At 38.5% G+C, this 16,538-nt stretch overlaps 1 protein-coding gene across 9 annotated transcripts in view; it reads right to left on the reverse strand.

Annotated features, from left to right (window-relative positions):
• The window catches only part of camta1a (calmodulin binding transcription activator 1a), a 269,527-nt gene extending 254,333 nt beyond the window's left edge, over positions 1–15,194 (reverse strand). For 3 of the 9 annotated variants that reach the window (XM_067526780.1, XM_067526775.1, XM_067526770.1), the window contains exons 1-3: positions 15,020–15,194; positions 11,151–11,252; positions 1,633–1,736 (exon numbers count right to left, since the gene is read on the reverse strand). In XM_067526780.1, the coding sequence (XP_067382881.1) occupies positions 1,633–1,736; positions 11,151–11,252; positions 15,020–15,044 (231 nt within the window). In that variant the 5' untranslated portion in view covers positions 15,045–15,194. The remainder of the gene's footprint in view (positions 1–1,632; positions 1,737–11,150; positions 11,253–15,019) is intronic. The other 6 variants (XM_067526771.1, XM_067526769.1, XM_067526773.1 and 3 more) reach the window with 4 other exon arrangements.
• Between the last annotated feature and the right edge of the window lie 1,344 nt (positions 15,195–16,538).

The following is a 16,538-nucleotide window of genomic DNA, read 5'->3' on the forward strand; positions in this document are numbered from 1 at the left end:
TAGATGGAGACAGAAAGCGATGTACAGTATGATAGACTATGAATATTTCCTGCTGTACCTTTATTGCCACCATAGTTTTGTCTACATCCATATTTTTATCACAGATTAATGAATCCTTTAATCTATTTTTTAAAAACACATCAACTATACAAAGGCATTGTAAAATAATACTTAACTGCATGTCAATGACAGATTGTCTTTGTGAATATCCTGTTCCTTAGAAACGAGCCTGTCTGGTGCCTTATCATCTGGTTGTTTTTCAGTCAATTAACTTTCATCACTGCAGATGACTATATTGATATGGTCACAATTTGTTAATCAAAAGCATGGATGGTTGATTTTTGCATATTTGTTATGGAGTGTATTTAGACCTAATTACTAGCAGTTATACTGTGAAAAGAAGAAGAACCAGTTTTTCATCTATCCAAAGTGGAAATAAAAATGATAAATACTTTAACCAGCTTTTTTTTTTTTTTTAATGGGCAGGTTAGCAAATGAGCTCCTGTTTAGGGAAATACAGTATAACGTGCATATGCTGGTGCATGCAATTAAATAATCCATAAGCAAAATATGTACTAAGGGCATCATAAAGATTGTTTAACTTAGGTAACTTTTTTCAAAAATATTGCATTATTATGATTTTGTTATATATCTGATGCTTTTGCTGACATGTGTGATCACCACTCATTTTAACCTACCTGTGGTAACATCCTCAGTTTTTTTTATTTAGAAAATATGACAAAATAGCACATGAACTAATACATGTCTGTCACATTTGTAATAGATTAAGATTTAAGCAGCAGTGACTAATGCAGCAGCTAACTTTTCCAGGAGGCTCCAGAAGGGTACATTCCTACTTTAACGTCAATTAACACACATTTGCCTCTAAGTAAATTACGAGCCTTGAGTGCTTATTAAAAATAATTTTAACTATCTGCCTTACAGGAGAGAAACAGTTACACGTAAAACCACAGCAGAAAGCATCTGAGACATCATACAAAAGAAAAGGATTCAGAGCTTGATTGTCAAGAGAGAAAATATATAGAGTGGTGCGTTATGATCCATGTGATGCAAATATGAAATGTGAGACATCTTGAGCATACATAGTGTCAATGTTAAATACTGTTTACGTTTCCATCAAGGACCCCTTATAATCCTTTCTAAATACAGCAGGAATTGAGTTCGTGAATAAGACTGGATGTGCAATTGACATAACCCTTCAACTGAGAGCTGTTTTGTAGTCAGTTCATTCATCTGACCACAGAGTTACACCAATCAACTTACAACCAATCAATGGTAATCATTTCACTTAAAGTATTTCAAATGTGCATTTCTACTATAGATGCAATAAATGATAAACTTTGCAAAATTAATCTGAAGGAGAAACACAGCCTAATTAGCTAAATCAAATAACACTTAAATGTATTTAATGTGGCAAGTATTAAACACGTAGCCCATGTGACTGATTAAGAGAAACCTCATGAAAAGGTGTCGTGTTCTTTTGAAGAAAGTTCACATGACTTACTGATCTGTTCAAAAAGGCCAAGAGGAAAAAAGCATGTCTTGCGGACGGTACCTTTTGGAAGAGACAGACTGAGCAGAGAGTGGTTTGAAAAGGAGTGGTGGCCTTACCTCATTAGTGTTCCACCGGTGTCTCTCCTTTGGCAACGAGGTGCATTTTGGTAGACATTCAAGCAGCTTCTTGGGCAGGTATATTTTCAAATGTCCATGTTCATCTGTAAGGGGAGCAAGACAAAACAGAATATTTAGCACAGACTTCACACCCTACTGACTTGCTAGTCTCCCTCTTTATCAGTCTTTTTGCAACAAAACGTTGACTGCAAAATGACTATCCCCAACTGAATTAGGAAATTAATTTAAGAATAGAGTATTGCATACATTTTGTTTTGTGCTTGGTGAAATTATTTCACTGTGAAATGCATTCTATCAAGGGAGTTCACTGTCAAACTTGTAAAGGCCGTGTCTATTCATTATTTAGACACAATAAACACCCTTGAGTGATTTTATAGTGTATGGGGATTTAGTGTGGGAATATGTGTGCTGCAAGCTAGAATATGGTACATTATTCAGGGAAATAATTACAATTTCCAGGCACAACGCTTACATCATAATATATGTTGTCTAATCTATAATTTACATTTTACAATCAGTTCACAACCATTATAAAACAGTAAGGTTTAAAGATGTCTTCATGCATGGATGGATTCAAATGTTCATTTCATTCCATTGCTTTCATGCTCAAATATGCAGATTCCTAAAGTGTGTACAAATTGCATTTGTTTAAAGAGAAAAAAAAACATTTTGGATTTATAATATCCTATTATGGTCTTACAGTGGTTTTTCATCAATACATGAAATATAGGCTTATGAGGCAATCATTTTTATAATTTACATATAAAATAAGGCTCTTTTATTTAACAATGAGAATAAATGAAGAAAACCCGTTACTGTCAATCACTGTAAAATAGTAGAGGGAGGGCATTACAATCAAACTACAGATCCCAGGTGAATCAAAACCTAAGGCTAAAATCTAGCCAGTGTGAAAATATATTAGCATTTGAAAACAGCAAGCCAACGTAATGACCTTATCTTGTCTCCGTAGCTGATTGTAAGCTTCTCAATATTTATATTCCAGATATCGAGTACATTCGTAAGGTGAATGATGATAATTGTAGTTAATATGGGTAATGTTTCAACATGTGCAAAATAGTCTTATTCTTTTTTAATGTGTTTGGATGGAATGTACAGCAAATTAATTCACTAAGGGGAATATAAAATACTGCAGTTATCTCTAATACGATTTACCTTGAAAGTAAACTACTATAAAACCAATACCACAGAATGAGCAACAGCATTTATATAACTTTAGGAGGGTATATAGGTAAGTAAAGGGAGAAAAAGAAAAACCAAAATATGAATGCTGACTATAAATCCCAGGGGTAGCTGGCATCAGCGGCTGACTATAGAAAAAAAAAAAAAAGTCCAACCAAAGCAAAATAAGACTTTCAATACAATACAAATAATCAAGTATTGCACTTGATTATGAGAATATAACAAGAGTATATGTACCTTGCTGTACATCACAGCAAAAGCAAAGTGCTACTATTGGGACAACTGGTCCATAGAGATGGTGCTGGCTCAAAGCTTTCAAGCATAATTAGTAAGGTAGAACATCACTGCTCTAAAAGCAATGCAGGTGGAGATCCGTACTATTTGCCATTTCCATCTGTACCAATAATTCGACATGTAGACTCTGTTTTATATGAGTCGCACAGGTACTTGTAATCATTTGCAATGCCCAATTAAGAATCACATACAGCATCTGCTCCATGGTACCACGAGAGTAGTTTCACTGTCAGAACTGGAAAACACGATGCAACTGAAAGATTAGAGAGGTACCAGCGAAATAAGAAAATTGTTCTTTCATGTAGACATGTTTTGTTATAACACAGCAGCAGCCTAAGAGAAACACAAAGCTGCCGTATTGCTTCAGTGCAGAGTCACATATGTTTTTATCATTTAGTAAAAGGGTCAGGAAGAGCAAAGGCTTTCAATAATGAAGCTTACTCACAAACCGAATAATCACACTAGACCCACACTCACATGGGTTAATACAATGTCTCGGGCATCTCCCTTTCTACAACATGTGCTCTGTAGATTTGCTCTTTGTAACTGACAGCAGTTGCAGCAGATACATATGGCAAGTCTGTCTCTGCACAGATTACTCAGGATTCAGTGCTGCCCTCTGGCACACACTCCTATGACACCATCAACAGCAGACAGAGCTGGATAGGAATATGTCTCCAGTACGCAGAGGATTTTCTCACCAAGAAAGTCAGAATAGAAATCCACCGTAGGAGGATATGTCTGCTCAATCTGCCAGCAAGCTAAAATACAAGGCATCAAAACATACAGCACAGAGGATGTTGACAAATGCAATAAAATGGTTGTCTCTCACTTGGTTTTAATCATTTCACAGCCTTATAATTACACTGGTCATTGCACAGCATGTTTTTGTGCAAAGTATTGTTGGCTCAACATCTCTTTCTGCCACAGAGCCCTGAATTATGCTAAACGCATCTCAGTTCAGTATGCTGGGCACATAAGAAGGTGACACAAAGGTAACACTGCAACATTACTGCATTTTACTTTGAAATGCCAGACTTGTATTCGTCAGCTAACAACCCTCTAAGCATCAGAACAGCCTATGTAAACCCTACAGGACTAACAAGGTGGAAACTGGGCTTCTCCTAATCCTCCAAGCATTACATTGACACTTCTTAAATCAGGCTGCAGCTGCGACTTGGGAATGATCAGTTACTATTGTGAGTACGCAAAAGACTCAATCCTGTGTATATTTAGACAATATATTTGCTGCTTATTAATTATCTCTAAATTTTCTCTACCGAACACATTTTGGATAATTTTTGGTTCTATGTAAAAATATATTGTTCTCCATAGTAATGTCTATTTTGTTTGGGTTTTTTTTCTCTGCTTTTATTCACTTTTTTTACATAGTAGAACTTTAACTAAAGAAATATTTTTCCCTTTCCACTAGCTGATAAGCTAAGGTTAGCAAGGCAAATGAAATAGATGAGACCCCCCCACCCCGCCCCACCCAATTTAAACCTGTGTTGCTCTAATAGCAAAAAAATCAGATAACTATCATTAATACTGCCACCCATGTCAAGAAATTTGCTTATATTTGTTTAATTATGGTAAATTAATACCATTAAATTGCAGACACTACATTAACTGAAGACTTTATTTTTTCCCTGAGCTTAAAATTTGCATATTTTTTAATCTACCCAAGGTATGGATGTTAGTTCACCTTACATTGTGACTTTCACAGTAAGTGTTAAGCCACACTCTCATGTTCAGACCTCACTAACTCGAAGAGAGGGGATTGGTTTTAGCTGCTAACGCTACAACACTCATCGACATTGAAAGTTTTTGAAATACCTCAAAAGCCTCTGTAAGCTGTGTGCTACACTGCTGCTACTCCAACTGCTGACCATGTCCGACAATCCTGCAAGACTACAATAAATAACTTCCCATTAATATTAGAACACCGACATCCACCTGCCCCTTTCACCTCAGGCAGCTTTCTGTCATGCCATGTGACTTCAATCTAACTGAGCATGTGTTTCACTGGCTCAAGACCAGACTAAGGGCAAAAAGCTCCCAGAAAAAGCAAGAAAGAATATAGGTGCAGTACAGGCCTGTAGAATAGCCAGTTATGAGTGCACGTCTACGAAGCATGTGTTTCATAGAGTTACTGACTGCAAAAGAACTGCAACTGAGTGACAGGCTATGTCTACTGATTTCAAATTATTAAGAAACATAGATTTTAACATACAAATCCAGCTAATCTAAAATTCTAGGCTCTGTTAAAACAAACCGTTTTAGCGTTATTATCACACGATGTGCAATATCAAGCAAAGCAAAGTAAACATATCTTGATAAAGTTTTTGTTCTTATACAAAAGAAAACACACGGTTCTCATCTTCTGTGACTAATCTTAAAGAGAAGTCTGTCTGATAAAATTTACTCAGATTTATTCCTATTGACAATAATAATAAAAGGATCAGCGACCAGCTTTCCCTTATCCTAGGCTTTAGCCTTTAGCAGCTGAACACAGCATAGGTCAGTTCCTTCTCAATGACAAACATCACCTCAGTCATTCTAGATCTATTATTTCCCACAAAATAGAGCTAATCAAGTCATCTGGTAAAAATCCCTGTTTTCCTCATATTTTGTTACCAGGGATATCGTCCAAAAGCTTTGTAAATAGGGAGAGGTGCTGCCGAAGCCTTGTCTCACCCCGACTCACTGAACAGCGCTGGCAGCATTGCAGAGATATTTGCTTATCAAAGACTGATGCTTGCCCTTCTAACTAATCAGACAATTTCAATTATTTCTGCTTGACTAGTACATTTTGGAGGATTCTCATTGATTGTAATTTATGTTAAGACTAGCTAGACTGCTGCACAGAGAAGGCAGCAGAGCACACCAGAGTGTAGCAGAGCATGGAGAGGGAGGGCTGAGCAGAGCACACTGATTTCATTTGGAGTCGAACAAATCCTTAATGTTCCTTTATTACTGGTTTATAAGTACGTTTTTGAGCACGCTTGTTTATTGGCACTTCCTAACAAATACTACCTGCAGTGCAGGGGAGAGTACAGCGGAGCAGAGTAGGGTCAGTAGAGGAGGGCTGTGTGATCTTTGCTCAACCTGCTATCTATCAAATTGGAATGACTAAACTACTTCTTAGTTAAACAAAACAAAAGGCAGGTAACCACCACAGCAGGTTGAGTGCATGTCTCACAAGATGGCATCTCTGTCCACCCGCAGTTAACACAGCATGACATACATTTAAATTGCCTGTTGCAGCTTTAACTGGATATAGCTCAACGCCTGAAAGGAACTGTACCTCTATGCATTTCCTGTGTATGCCCCTGTAAGTTTTAATCTTTTATTTGGAGTCTAAACTGCAGGCTTGATGGCTGCTTGTGCATTAGCCATGAAAGGGATACGCTGAAAACTACTATTTGGTTGTAAAACACCAAAGTGCAAGTAAGGCTGATACAAAAGCTTGTTACATGAGAGGATGTGCTGAGCTGAGCTGGCAGACTGAAGCCAATTACATTCTAGGTCTTGATGAGCAAGCTCACATACAAAAGTCTAAACAAGGAGAAAATCTTTTTTTCAACACAGAGGCTACAGGTTTGAAGCTTTCATGTTTCCATTTGTGTTCTAAACAGTGGCAGCCAGTGCAAGCCCCTTCATATTTCACATCACCTTCTGCCCAATAGCTATAAAGATATATTTCTGTGAGCTGATGTTTGGATTATCACTGATCCTGGCTACTAAGCAAACACATGGGCCAAATTTAAGGGTATCTGTCATGCTAGCTTGGTCCAGCCCCACCCTAGAGACGAGAGCGAGGGTCATGAGACTGGAAAGGCTGACAAAAACAAATCTTTAATCAATATCTGAGCCCTGAACGCAAAACCCTGTCTCTTCCGTCTCTGTCTCACAGCACTCTGGGAGTGACAGTTTTTCTTTTTAATCTGTGCCCACATTGTGGAGAAATTGCAAGCTAATATTTTTGCTATAGATCATTCAATAAATTGCTGCTGGCGGTGCATATCCAAAGTAACAGTTTGAATGCAAACATTTTCCACAACAGTTCAGGAGCTAATATGGCTTAAGGATATGAAAAGCAGTTTAACGGGGTCTGTTCTTTTGCAGCTTTACCTGAAACACATGGGAGGTCAATCACAAAACAACGACCAGGGGATACATTTGGCTTTCATCTCTGTCCAGTAAGAAGTGCTGTGGAACTGAATTAGGCATATGGCCATGTCTGTTATCATTAGGTCGGACAACAGCCATCTACTGGGCCAGAGCGAAAATGCTTCTAAGAGGTTTGCTCCAGAATTACTAAACTCAGGCATATTTTGTCAACCGAAATAACAGAAATGTCAAGCTACTACAAACAAAATCGGAATTTATCATCTGCTGTACATAAACTGTAGCCACGCAACAAGTTATCAATAATAGCGAGAATAACAAAAACACATTCAATATTTACAGAGAAGCTATTGCTTTGATGTAGCCCCACATCCAAATACTATCCTATAAATGATCCATATTCAAAGATTCTAAAAGAATGATATGTTTTGCACATTTTATAATTTGCTGTGTATAACTTAACTGAGGGGAACTTATTTTTCATCTCTCATTTCTTTAACCTTCACTCCTTATATATAGATAAAATATCCAACATTGTATCACATGTTGATGCAAACTCATCCATTTTACCCTCTACAGCTAAAACTGGTGTTTGATCCAAAAGCAGCAAACAACAGGAACAACAGATATTTTGTCACAGTGAGAGGACTGGAAACAGTACATCACTTATTATTAAACCTGTATTTGCATCACTAGCAGGGTATTTAAAAGAAAGTTTAAAAAAAGATATAGATATAGCATCATCTTTCAGGGTGAACACTAAACATGCATGCACCAAAAAAGAAGAAAACACATAGGTCTATTTAAAGAGACAGGAGGGAAGGAAATATATAAATGTTATTAATTCACGGCATGCACATAAAACATCCACAACATCCACAAGGATGTATTTAAAAATATAGTCTGTGAAGGGCAGAGACATGATGACAAATATGACAGGTATCTAAATTCAAAGAATATACAATTGGAGTGTGTGGGATATGTCATGCAGGTAAGTATAATGACCACCAATATAGGAGGCAAGATGTCAAACAGTCCAATAACAGAGTAGACTTAAAGCTCAGACCAAAGGCAAAGGTGCAGTGACAGGTTACATAGTGAAAGCTGTTACAGGATGCTGGCAGAGGAAAAAAAAAATCTAGACAACGAAGAGAATGTGGTCAAATGTAAAGCAGAGAGACAAAGCCCTCAAATGATGACATGCTGTCAATTAGAGGTGATCAATCTGGCTGTGAGGCATGAAAGAAGCAGGAAGAAAGGTAAGGAAGGGGGGTAACCTGTAGGAGGCTTCCGCAAAGGCATTCACAGTAATGGGACGTGGCCCAGGTAACCTTCAAATTAGGACACTATTCTTTGACTGGCTAAACCTTAAAACTCCATGACTTCCAGAATCATCCAACATTTTTAAAATAAGCATTAACCATTAAAAAACTTTACCTAAGAATAACATTCCATCTTATCACATTTGTATTTTACATGATAAGTCAAAATCTCTAATTTCTAGTGTCTTAAAATGTCACCAAATTTCACGAAATATAATTTCATTTGCAGATGCCTTGAATATCTATATTACTGATATTATACTGTATCTGTGAGGACAAGGGGCACTTAGCCACTAGCGAACAGAACACTTGATGAGGCTAAAGTCTATAGCCTGCTACTTGTGGAAGATCCTGAGCGGAGCTTTACTACAACACGGTGTCATATTTTCCTGGCAGTAATAACATTGATTGGACTATAGTACAAGGGCCGGTCTACTCACAGAACTGATGGCCCTTGATAGAGACATGGAGAGGAGTGTGTAGACCTAAAATAGTCATGTGTTAGTGTCCGACTGGGAAACCAATTATCTTTATTTATTTTTTGGCCTATAGCCTGTTCAATAAGAGTCTTACATACAGTAAAATAACTAACCGCCCACAAGCAAAAAGTCTTTTTGGTATGTTACAGCCAAACTACAACAAAGAAAGCAATACATTGATTTTAGTGATAGCATCTAGGATGCACGTTTGACCTGCAACACAAACAACAGCTGTTTTTCTTCCTCACAGTGGTCGTGATAGCGATAGTGAGTGATTTGAATTACAGTAAATCTCACTGGACGTCATTGTTCGTGCACATGTGCTGCAAGCAAGCAAAAGGCAACATGTGCAGGGCGCATTGTTTAAACTCCCCGTACGCTACACGGCTGTACGCTGGACACACTATGGCTCTGCGTAGTTGTAATAGCATAGTGCAATATAGCATATAGCATAATAAGGAAAGACCGTCAAAAAGTCAAACAGCCGAAAAAAAGCTCAAGCCTATTACTGGAAGTTCAACAAACATGCACACATGGTTAACTGCCTGCAACAAACTGAAAATGACTCTTTATGTGTTCTCAGCCCTCACCAAGCTCAGCCATCCATAAAAATCCCATCTCAAGGAGAGCAGAGGTGAGGTCTCTCTCTCACACTCCCTCTCTTGCTCCGGTTCTCTTTCCCTTCCTCCCTCTTGCTTACACATACACACAAACAAAGCCTCTTTTTTCTGTATCATAACTACTCCCACAATTACTCAGACGATTACTCAAATCAATGGTTTACCTGCCTGTCTGAGCTGCTGTATTCTGTTACAGAGTGTCCTGGTGAGGCAGAAAAACCTCCAGGCTGAACGCATTAAACAGGGTGTTTGACATGGGTACAGGATACTGTAATACCACGCAATAGCATAAGGGAAAATAGCAAATCTAGCAAAATGTACTGTCAGTCACAGCTGTCACACATGAGGAGGTAACCGAAAGGTCTATCAACAATGTCCCTGTTACAGTCTGCATCCTTGTTTCATAAATCCGCACATGCTGTCCCTCTCTATTAAATCACTGAAAATATTCTGCTTCCAAAAATATTTCGTGCAACAGAGCTTTCCCAGTGACAGATACCAAGTGAGGGGTATAACAAGGGGTTTGGGGTGATTTTAGACTCTATTTACAAATGACAATACATGAGCACAGTTAATTACTCAGTCTCTAGTCTAGATCAACAGAGTCTTCCAGCAGTGAAACTGGTGGACTCATTAACAGTGAAGGGGCTTCTTTCTGCTGAGAAACAATCTGCTTTCCAGAGGATATTTAAGACAGAGGCTACAATTCTGACACGCTCTCTAAAGAGAAATGAAGGGAAAATCAAGCACAAATAAAACCAGACTTTGGCCTACATTTCTGACTGATTTGTTTGGTTGTGACAAAAAATAGCAGTTGTGCACAGAATTGCAAGTGCACTGTGACGCGGCTCCCATAGAAGCTGGTTTTTACAAGTCATAAAAAAACTCAGCTATGATGTTGTGTTGCCTTTGTTCTGTGTCCCGAGTCTACATATCCCATAGAGCAAAACTGTAATGAGAGGGAGGCAAAAGCTAAGATTAATTCATTTGAAGGAAAATAGTAACATCAGATGCTATTTCTTTTCAGCCATGTATAAATATTTTGGTCATGTACAATTTTCGTTTGATTTTGTGTGCTGAGTATATATCGTAAACTTGGGCAGATTTTTTTTTGCCCCTTATCAAACACAGTTTTAGGGGAAGCAGGGAAAAGGCGAGTACGGGCCGTAATTGATGGCTCAAAGTGTAAGCTTTCCCTCTGAGGGTCTGCTTAGTTCCTGATCCCCTGGCCTCAACCTGAAACAATCACTCTTAGTTAACGACAACACTTCAACTATTGACAGCATGATCTCGTAAAGCAGACACTTCAATCAACAGAGCAGCCAGAGGGGTGTTGTGTTGCAGGAGAATAAAAAAAGGAGGGGCATGGGGACGGATGAAATCAAGAAGTAAATACATGAATTAATGAATGAATAATAAATTGGCCAGCAGTATTAATAACTGACTCTTACTGTTCATCTCTGTGTCATCACTGATACTCTTAGGTGGACCATGGCCAGCATAACACACTGCTGATCTGTACATTCGATCCGGATTACGAACTTTCTTCAGTCCTTCAGGAGGCAAAGAGAAAAGTAGAGAAAATCGAGGAACAGAAGCATTCTCCCAGCTTGTAGTAACTAAGAAAACTCCCCATGCAAGCAATATCAACAGGAGGTAGACAGTTTATTAAAATACATTTATAACATATAGGAGCTGTTGGGCAGACAGATTAACATTATCAAATCACATTGAATTTGTCTGTTGCCTATTTTAATCTTTGAAATTCTCTATTAACTAAATGATTTTGCCCCTAGAAGAAAAACGGCCAGTAATAAGGGTCAGTGTAGCATTGGCCCAGTTTGATACGGGTCAATAACAACATTGCATCAGTGGTAAACTGGATGAATCAATACAATCAATCAGTGGAGGTGGTGCAAAGCAGTCAGTAAAGGTCTATTACAGGCGGGCATTAGGAATGATACGTCTCAGCAACCACAGACCAGGCCTGGGTCCTATCCATCCACACCTCACTGATTCAATTAAAAGGCTGAAAAAAGATGTAGTGCCTGATTCAACACAAAACTCGGAGAGCAAGCTGTCCGACATCACCGGGAGGTTAAATTCATCCTTCTTTACAAAACAGCGGAGAAATATTTGTACCACTGCTGCACAAGCACTTTTGTAAGTTAATGGCTGACTGCATGCTTACTTGATGTTTTCCTGCAGCCTCACCCTGAACTTTGAGTGAAATGGTAACATCATGATATGTTTTAACTGCACCGACTTGAAAATAACAGGGAAATGTTACTTCCTCCACAGCTAAGACTATTGGCTTTATTTACTACTTTTTACAAAGTAACTTTTGTTGATGGTCTCTCTTGTCACTAACATTCAAACTGCATTACCCATAGACTTGTGGATTTTATGAAAAACACCTGTGTGAGTTTTATGCACTGTATTAGGAAAGTTGCATCTATCTGAATCTAAATTTCAGATTTGTGTTGTCTACAAAAAATAAATTGTATTAAAATAACATCAAGATTTACCTTTAACTCAGTTTGCTACACTTTTATGTCTCAGTTTCAGAAAAGTTCTACTACTGCAGCTTGTGTTTACAAAAACGCTTGTTTCATTTCTCATATTTGGCTCTTGGACTGCAATATTTGTTTGAGCCTCTACTCTGGCACAGATTCAAAAGACCATTGCTGTAGTTTTATCCAGAGCAGTCTCAGTGTAAGACACATCAAGCCCCTCTTTTCAATGCCCTCCAGGCCTTGTACTTAAAGTAACAGACCCACACTGCTTTTTATGTGTGTGAAGAAAAAAAAAATACCCCCAAGAGCCCTGACAATCAGTTAGGCTGGAGAGAAATACCCCAGGATGTAAACATTACAGCACTGAGTGAGACTGGGTCATGGCCTCTGGGTTTAACACAAAATGTAACCCTCAATTGTTATGGCCCATCATACGACCTGACAAACAACTAAGAGAGATCAGCACTGCCTGCATACCACAAGGACAAAAGGTTAAGGAAACGTTGTTCAGCTCTGTTCATGGCTAAATCTGACATTCAGGAACACGTCATGTAAAAACTTTAACACTGACGTAGTACATTGGAAAACCATGTTCTGCATCAATGGACAGCCAAATCTAAGAAAAGCTGGATGGAGGAAGGGTGAAGACTCAGCATGACAGCTCTATGTTTAAGCTAAGTTAATCCCATTTACATGAAGATATGAAGCACTCTCACTCTATGCTGTCCTTCATCCTCCTCCGCCTTTTTCCACTGACCGGCCTCACAGGAACACTGAAAATAACTTAACCTGCTCAGCAATGGGACTTTCAAGTCAGGGTTTTCAGTGAGAGCTCGCAGTGTTGAAGAGCCATCAAGATGAATAACTCAGGCATATTTGTTAAGTTCAGCTACGTAGATGAATACATTATGGCTACACCACAGTGAAGTCATTACTATCATAAAACCAGATGTCTTCATTTTTAGTCATAGACAGATTCTTCACACAGTATATTACCTGTGCTTCTGTAGCTCAATAGCACCCCCTGGTGGGACTTGCTTTACTGGTTGGCACACTGACATCCAAACAACTGAAATCCCAAAGCTTTATCTTTCCCCTCACATGGACAGAGGTAATTTGTTTACAGTCTTTTGAAACATTAATTCTATAAGTAATTCTACATCAAAAAGAATTTGTGTTTGAGGTTATGAACTGCAGACTGTGACAAAAGGCTGTTCATTTTAAAACCTGCAACAAAACACTAGGAAGAGCTTAGAAACATCTGGACCTGACAATTTATGTAAAAAAATATATTTCTCCCTCCCTCTCTCTTTAAAATTATGCAGCCAATTCTAACGTCTATGTGACCCTTTTGCTACACTAAGAGGGTCAAGATCAATCATGAAATATTAAAAATACCACAAGTTAAACAATGCAAGAGTAGGGTCCCATTGCTGTAATGGCTTATCAATCAACTCCATTCTGCAAATCAAAGTTAAAGTCACATCTAAGAATATAACAGGCTAAGTGAGAAGATTTACATAAGCCTGAACAAGAAAAAAAGAATTAAACATGCACATGAGGTTAAAAAGTTCAAGTATTCTCTGTGAGAGCCCATCAAATAAAAATGTAAGTGTCCCTATTTTTATCGTAAGAATTTCATCCTTGTCACACATGAAATACAGACTTCAAGCATAACTTACTTACAGTCTTGTTAAAAATGTCTTAACGGAAGAAAGCTGCCATCAAGTTAGAAAAACTAGAAGTCTTTCATATAGGCGTTGTTTAATTACTCACCCAAAATTTCCATTGGGTCTATCTGAATGAGAACTCGAATGAGATCTCGTGCAGATATACTTTGCAGCAGCCTAAATTACTCCATGAAAAAAGAAAATGAGTCTAATGCATTACATTTTCAGATGACAACCCGTAAAATAAATGCTTTTGGAGGTTTTCAAAGTCATCATTTCGTCCTGTGTGTAAAGTAGTGTAATGGGGAGGCTGCTGAAAAACCTACTCTCCATCCTCCTCCCTGTTTCCTCTGGTGTGATGGCATTTCATTTCAAGTGCGATAGGGCTTTGCAAGCGGAGCGGGCATTACAAGGTTTTCATGCCCGAGTCACAAGCAAAATACAGGCCAAGACTAATAATTCCTAATAATTGGCATTTCGAAAGAACGGCATTCGCTCATTAAAAAACATTACTTCGGACACGTAAACACTATTTGCTGAATGGCCAAGAAAATTCTCGCGCTTCAAAGAGCAACTGTACGACCCTCTCCAATACGGAAAAATTGAAGAGAAAAAAAAAACTACACTTGTACATACAAGTGCAAAAGACGCGGCAGAATTATTAGATATTGTCGTCAAATAGCGGATACAGAAGCGAACTGTATTGGCTGATAAACTAACGGTGAGACAAGCGAGTCGCTTCCTAAAGCTGGGTAATAAGAGAAGAAGTTAGTCGATGCCAATGACATGCTGTCATTAACTTAGCCTTGTTGTGAACAACTTGAATTCCTCGCATTTTGACAAGGATACGGAGCAAAATAAAAGCCCAAACGCGGCACTTTCACCACGCTGACTATCTGTCCCCGTGGCTTGTTTTAAATGTGGGCTACGACGGGAATAGTAGCTGGCTAGAATGCAAGCTAATATTAGCTGGCTAGGTGATGTCTCCACGTTTTAGCTCCTCTACATTCGGAAGAAAACGGCGGAGCTGAAAATTTCTCCACACGCGTGTCTCACCTCCGCACGCACTTGGAACTGTTCGAAACATCACACAGCGGTCACACCAGTAAATTAATCCCATTATATTTCTCTTACCTTCCGGCTTGTTTTCGGCAGCCATTTCCCCTTCACGCGCAACATCCTCCTCCTTCTCACGACCGTGGGTACCACGCGCGTGCACGGCGAGGACAGCACGAGGAGGGAGCGGAGGAGCAGGCGGCGAGTCGGTCCGGCGGAGGAGAACTCACCATTGGCTGTGAGACGGTGACTGGCGGAGAAGCTCTAGGATGAAAAACGCATCTCCCCTCACCTTGGTACTGACACCTTGTTTTGTTTTTGTTTGTGTTTTTGTTTTGTTTTTTACATTGAATGGAAAACAGCTGAGAAAGGTCGCGTTTTTACATTGAAACCAAATAACTTAATGTTGAGCAGGTGACATACATATTGTATTCTTAAGTTAAAAAGAGAAAAATTAAAAATTATTGTTTTGAGTGGCAAAACTAGTGTTAAACCGCCGTTTCGTGCGTTCATATTAGGTCAGATAACTAATGGTTCCCATAACCTTCATTACTATTTAAACACCCACAGAAATAGATAATCAAAGACGATAATGAAGGTCTGACTTGTTTCATCCATATGATAGTTTCCTTTTCACATAATCATTCAGTCTTATCACTGGTTTCCAAGCTATATACATAAAGAACAAAACATCTGAGGCATATGGAACAGTAGTTGTTCTCTTACCAGTGAGCTGCAAATGTCAGTGTTCATTTGAATGTTTGTATACTAGTTTATTCCCTTGTAGTTTATTGTCTCACTGATGTCTGGTACCACAGTAGGTTACTAAGGCCTGCAGAGATCTCCAAGAAATGTGAATCCTTAATCTTATGTGACCACATGGGCAGGTAGTGATGTCCACCGAAACCGATTTGATCCACAGATCTGGAGAGCATATATCCTTTGATAAAGTTACTTTAATAATCTACTATGGCATCAAGGTTTCAGCTTGTTATTATGGCGCAGTTACACGATAGCTTTGGGCAATCTAATCACAGATCATTGTGCTTAATAGACTTTGCTTTTGCAAGTCTACCACAGCACTTGAGGATAGCTTTGGTTCTGTATTAACATGCTGGTGGCCGTGCGTGCTGAAATCCAGGGCGTTTGAGGTGGTGGTGCTGAAAGGACAGCTCCTCTGCTGCCTGTGCTCCTTGTACAGTCAACCGCTTGTTGTTATTGCAAAGAAAGTAATAACGCACTAATGAAAGACCTAATGTAGTGAAGTGATTTTCTCAACCCTCCCCTAAATTGCTCCTAGGTGGATATAATGCAGACATTATCCCTTTGGAATTAGGCATGTAAGCAATATTCATTTTCCTACAAAATAAGGTATATTATATTCAAATGGGGTTTTTTTTCTTTTGAAAAAAATGAAAAGTTAAGGAGCCTACATATATCCCAATTAATAAATCATATTCGATACACATTTAAGTAATTATACTATTTAAGTAATTTTAAACATGATTTATGAATTATTGAATAGCAGCAGTGAAAATGTAACCCTGTATTTTACTTTGCAAGCACATCACACATCATTAGAGTATCTATGTCTCAC

The sequence above is a fragment of the Channa argus genome, chromosome 13, assembly GCF_033026475.1.
Source record: "Channa argus isolate prfri chromosome 13, Channa argus male v1.0, whole genome shotgun sequence".
Classification (NCBI taxonomy): Eukaryota; Metazoa; Chordata; class Actinopteri; order Anabantiformes; family Channidae; genus Channa; species Channa argus.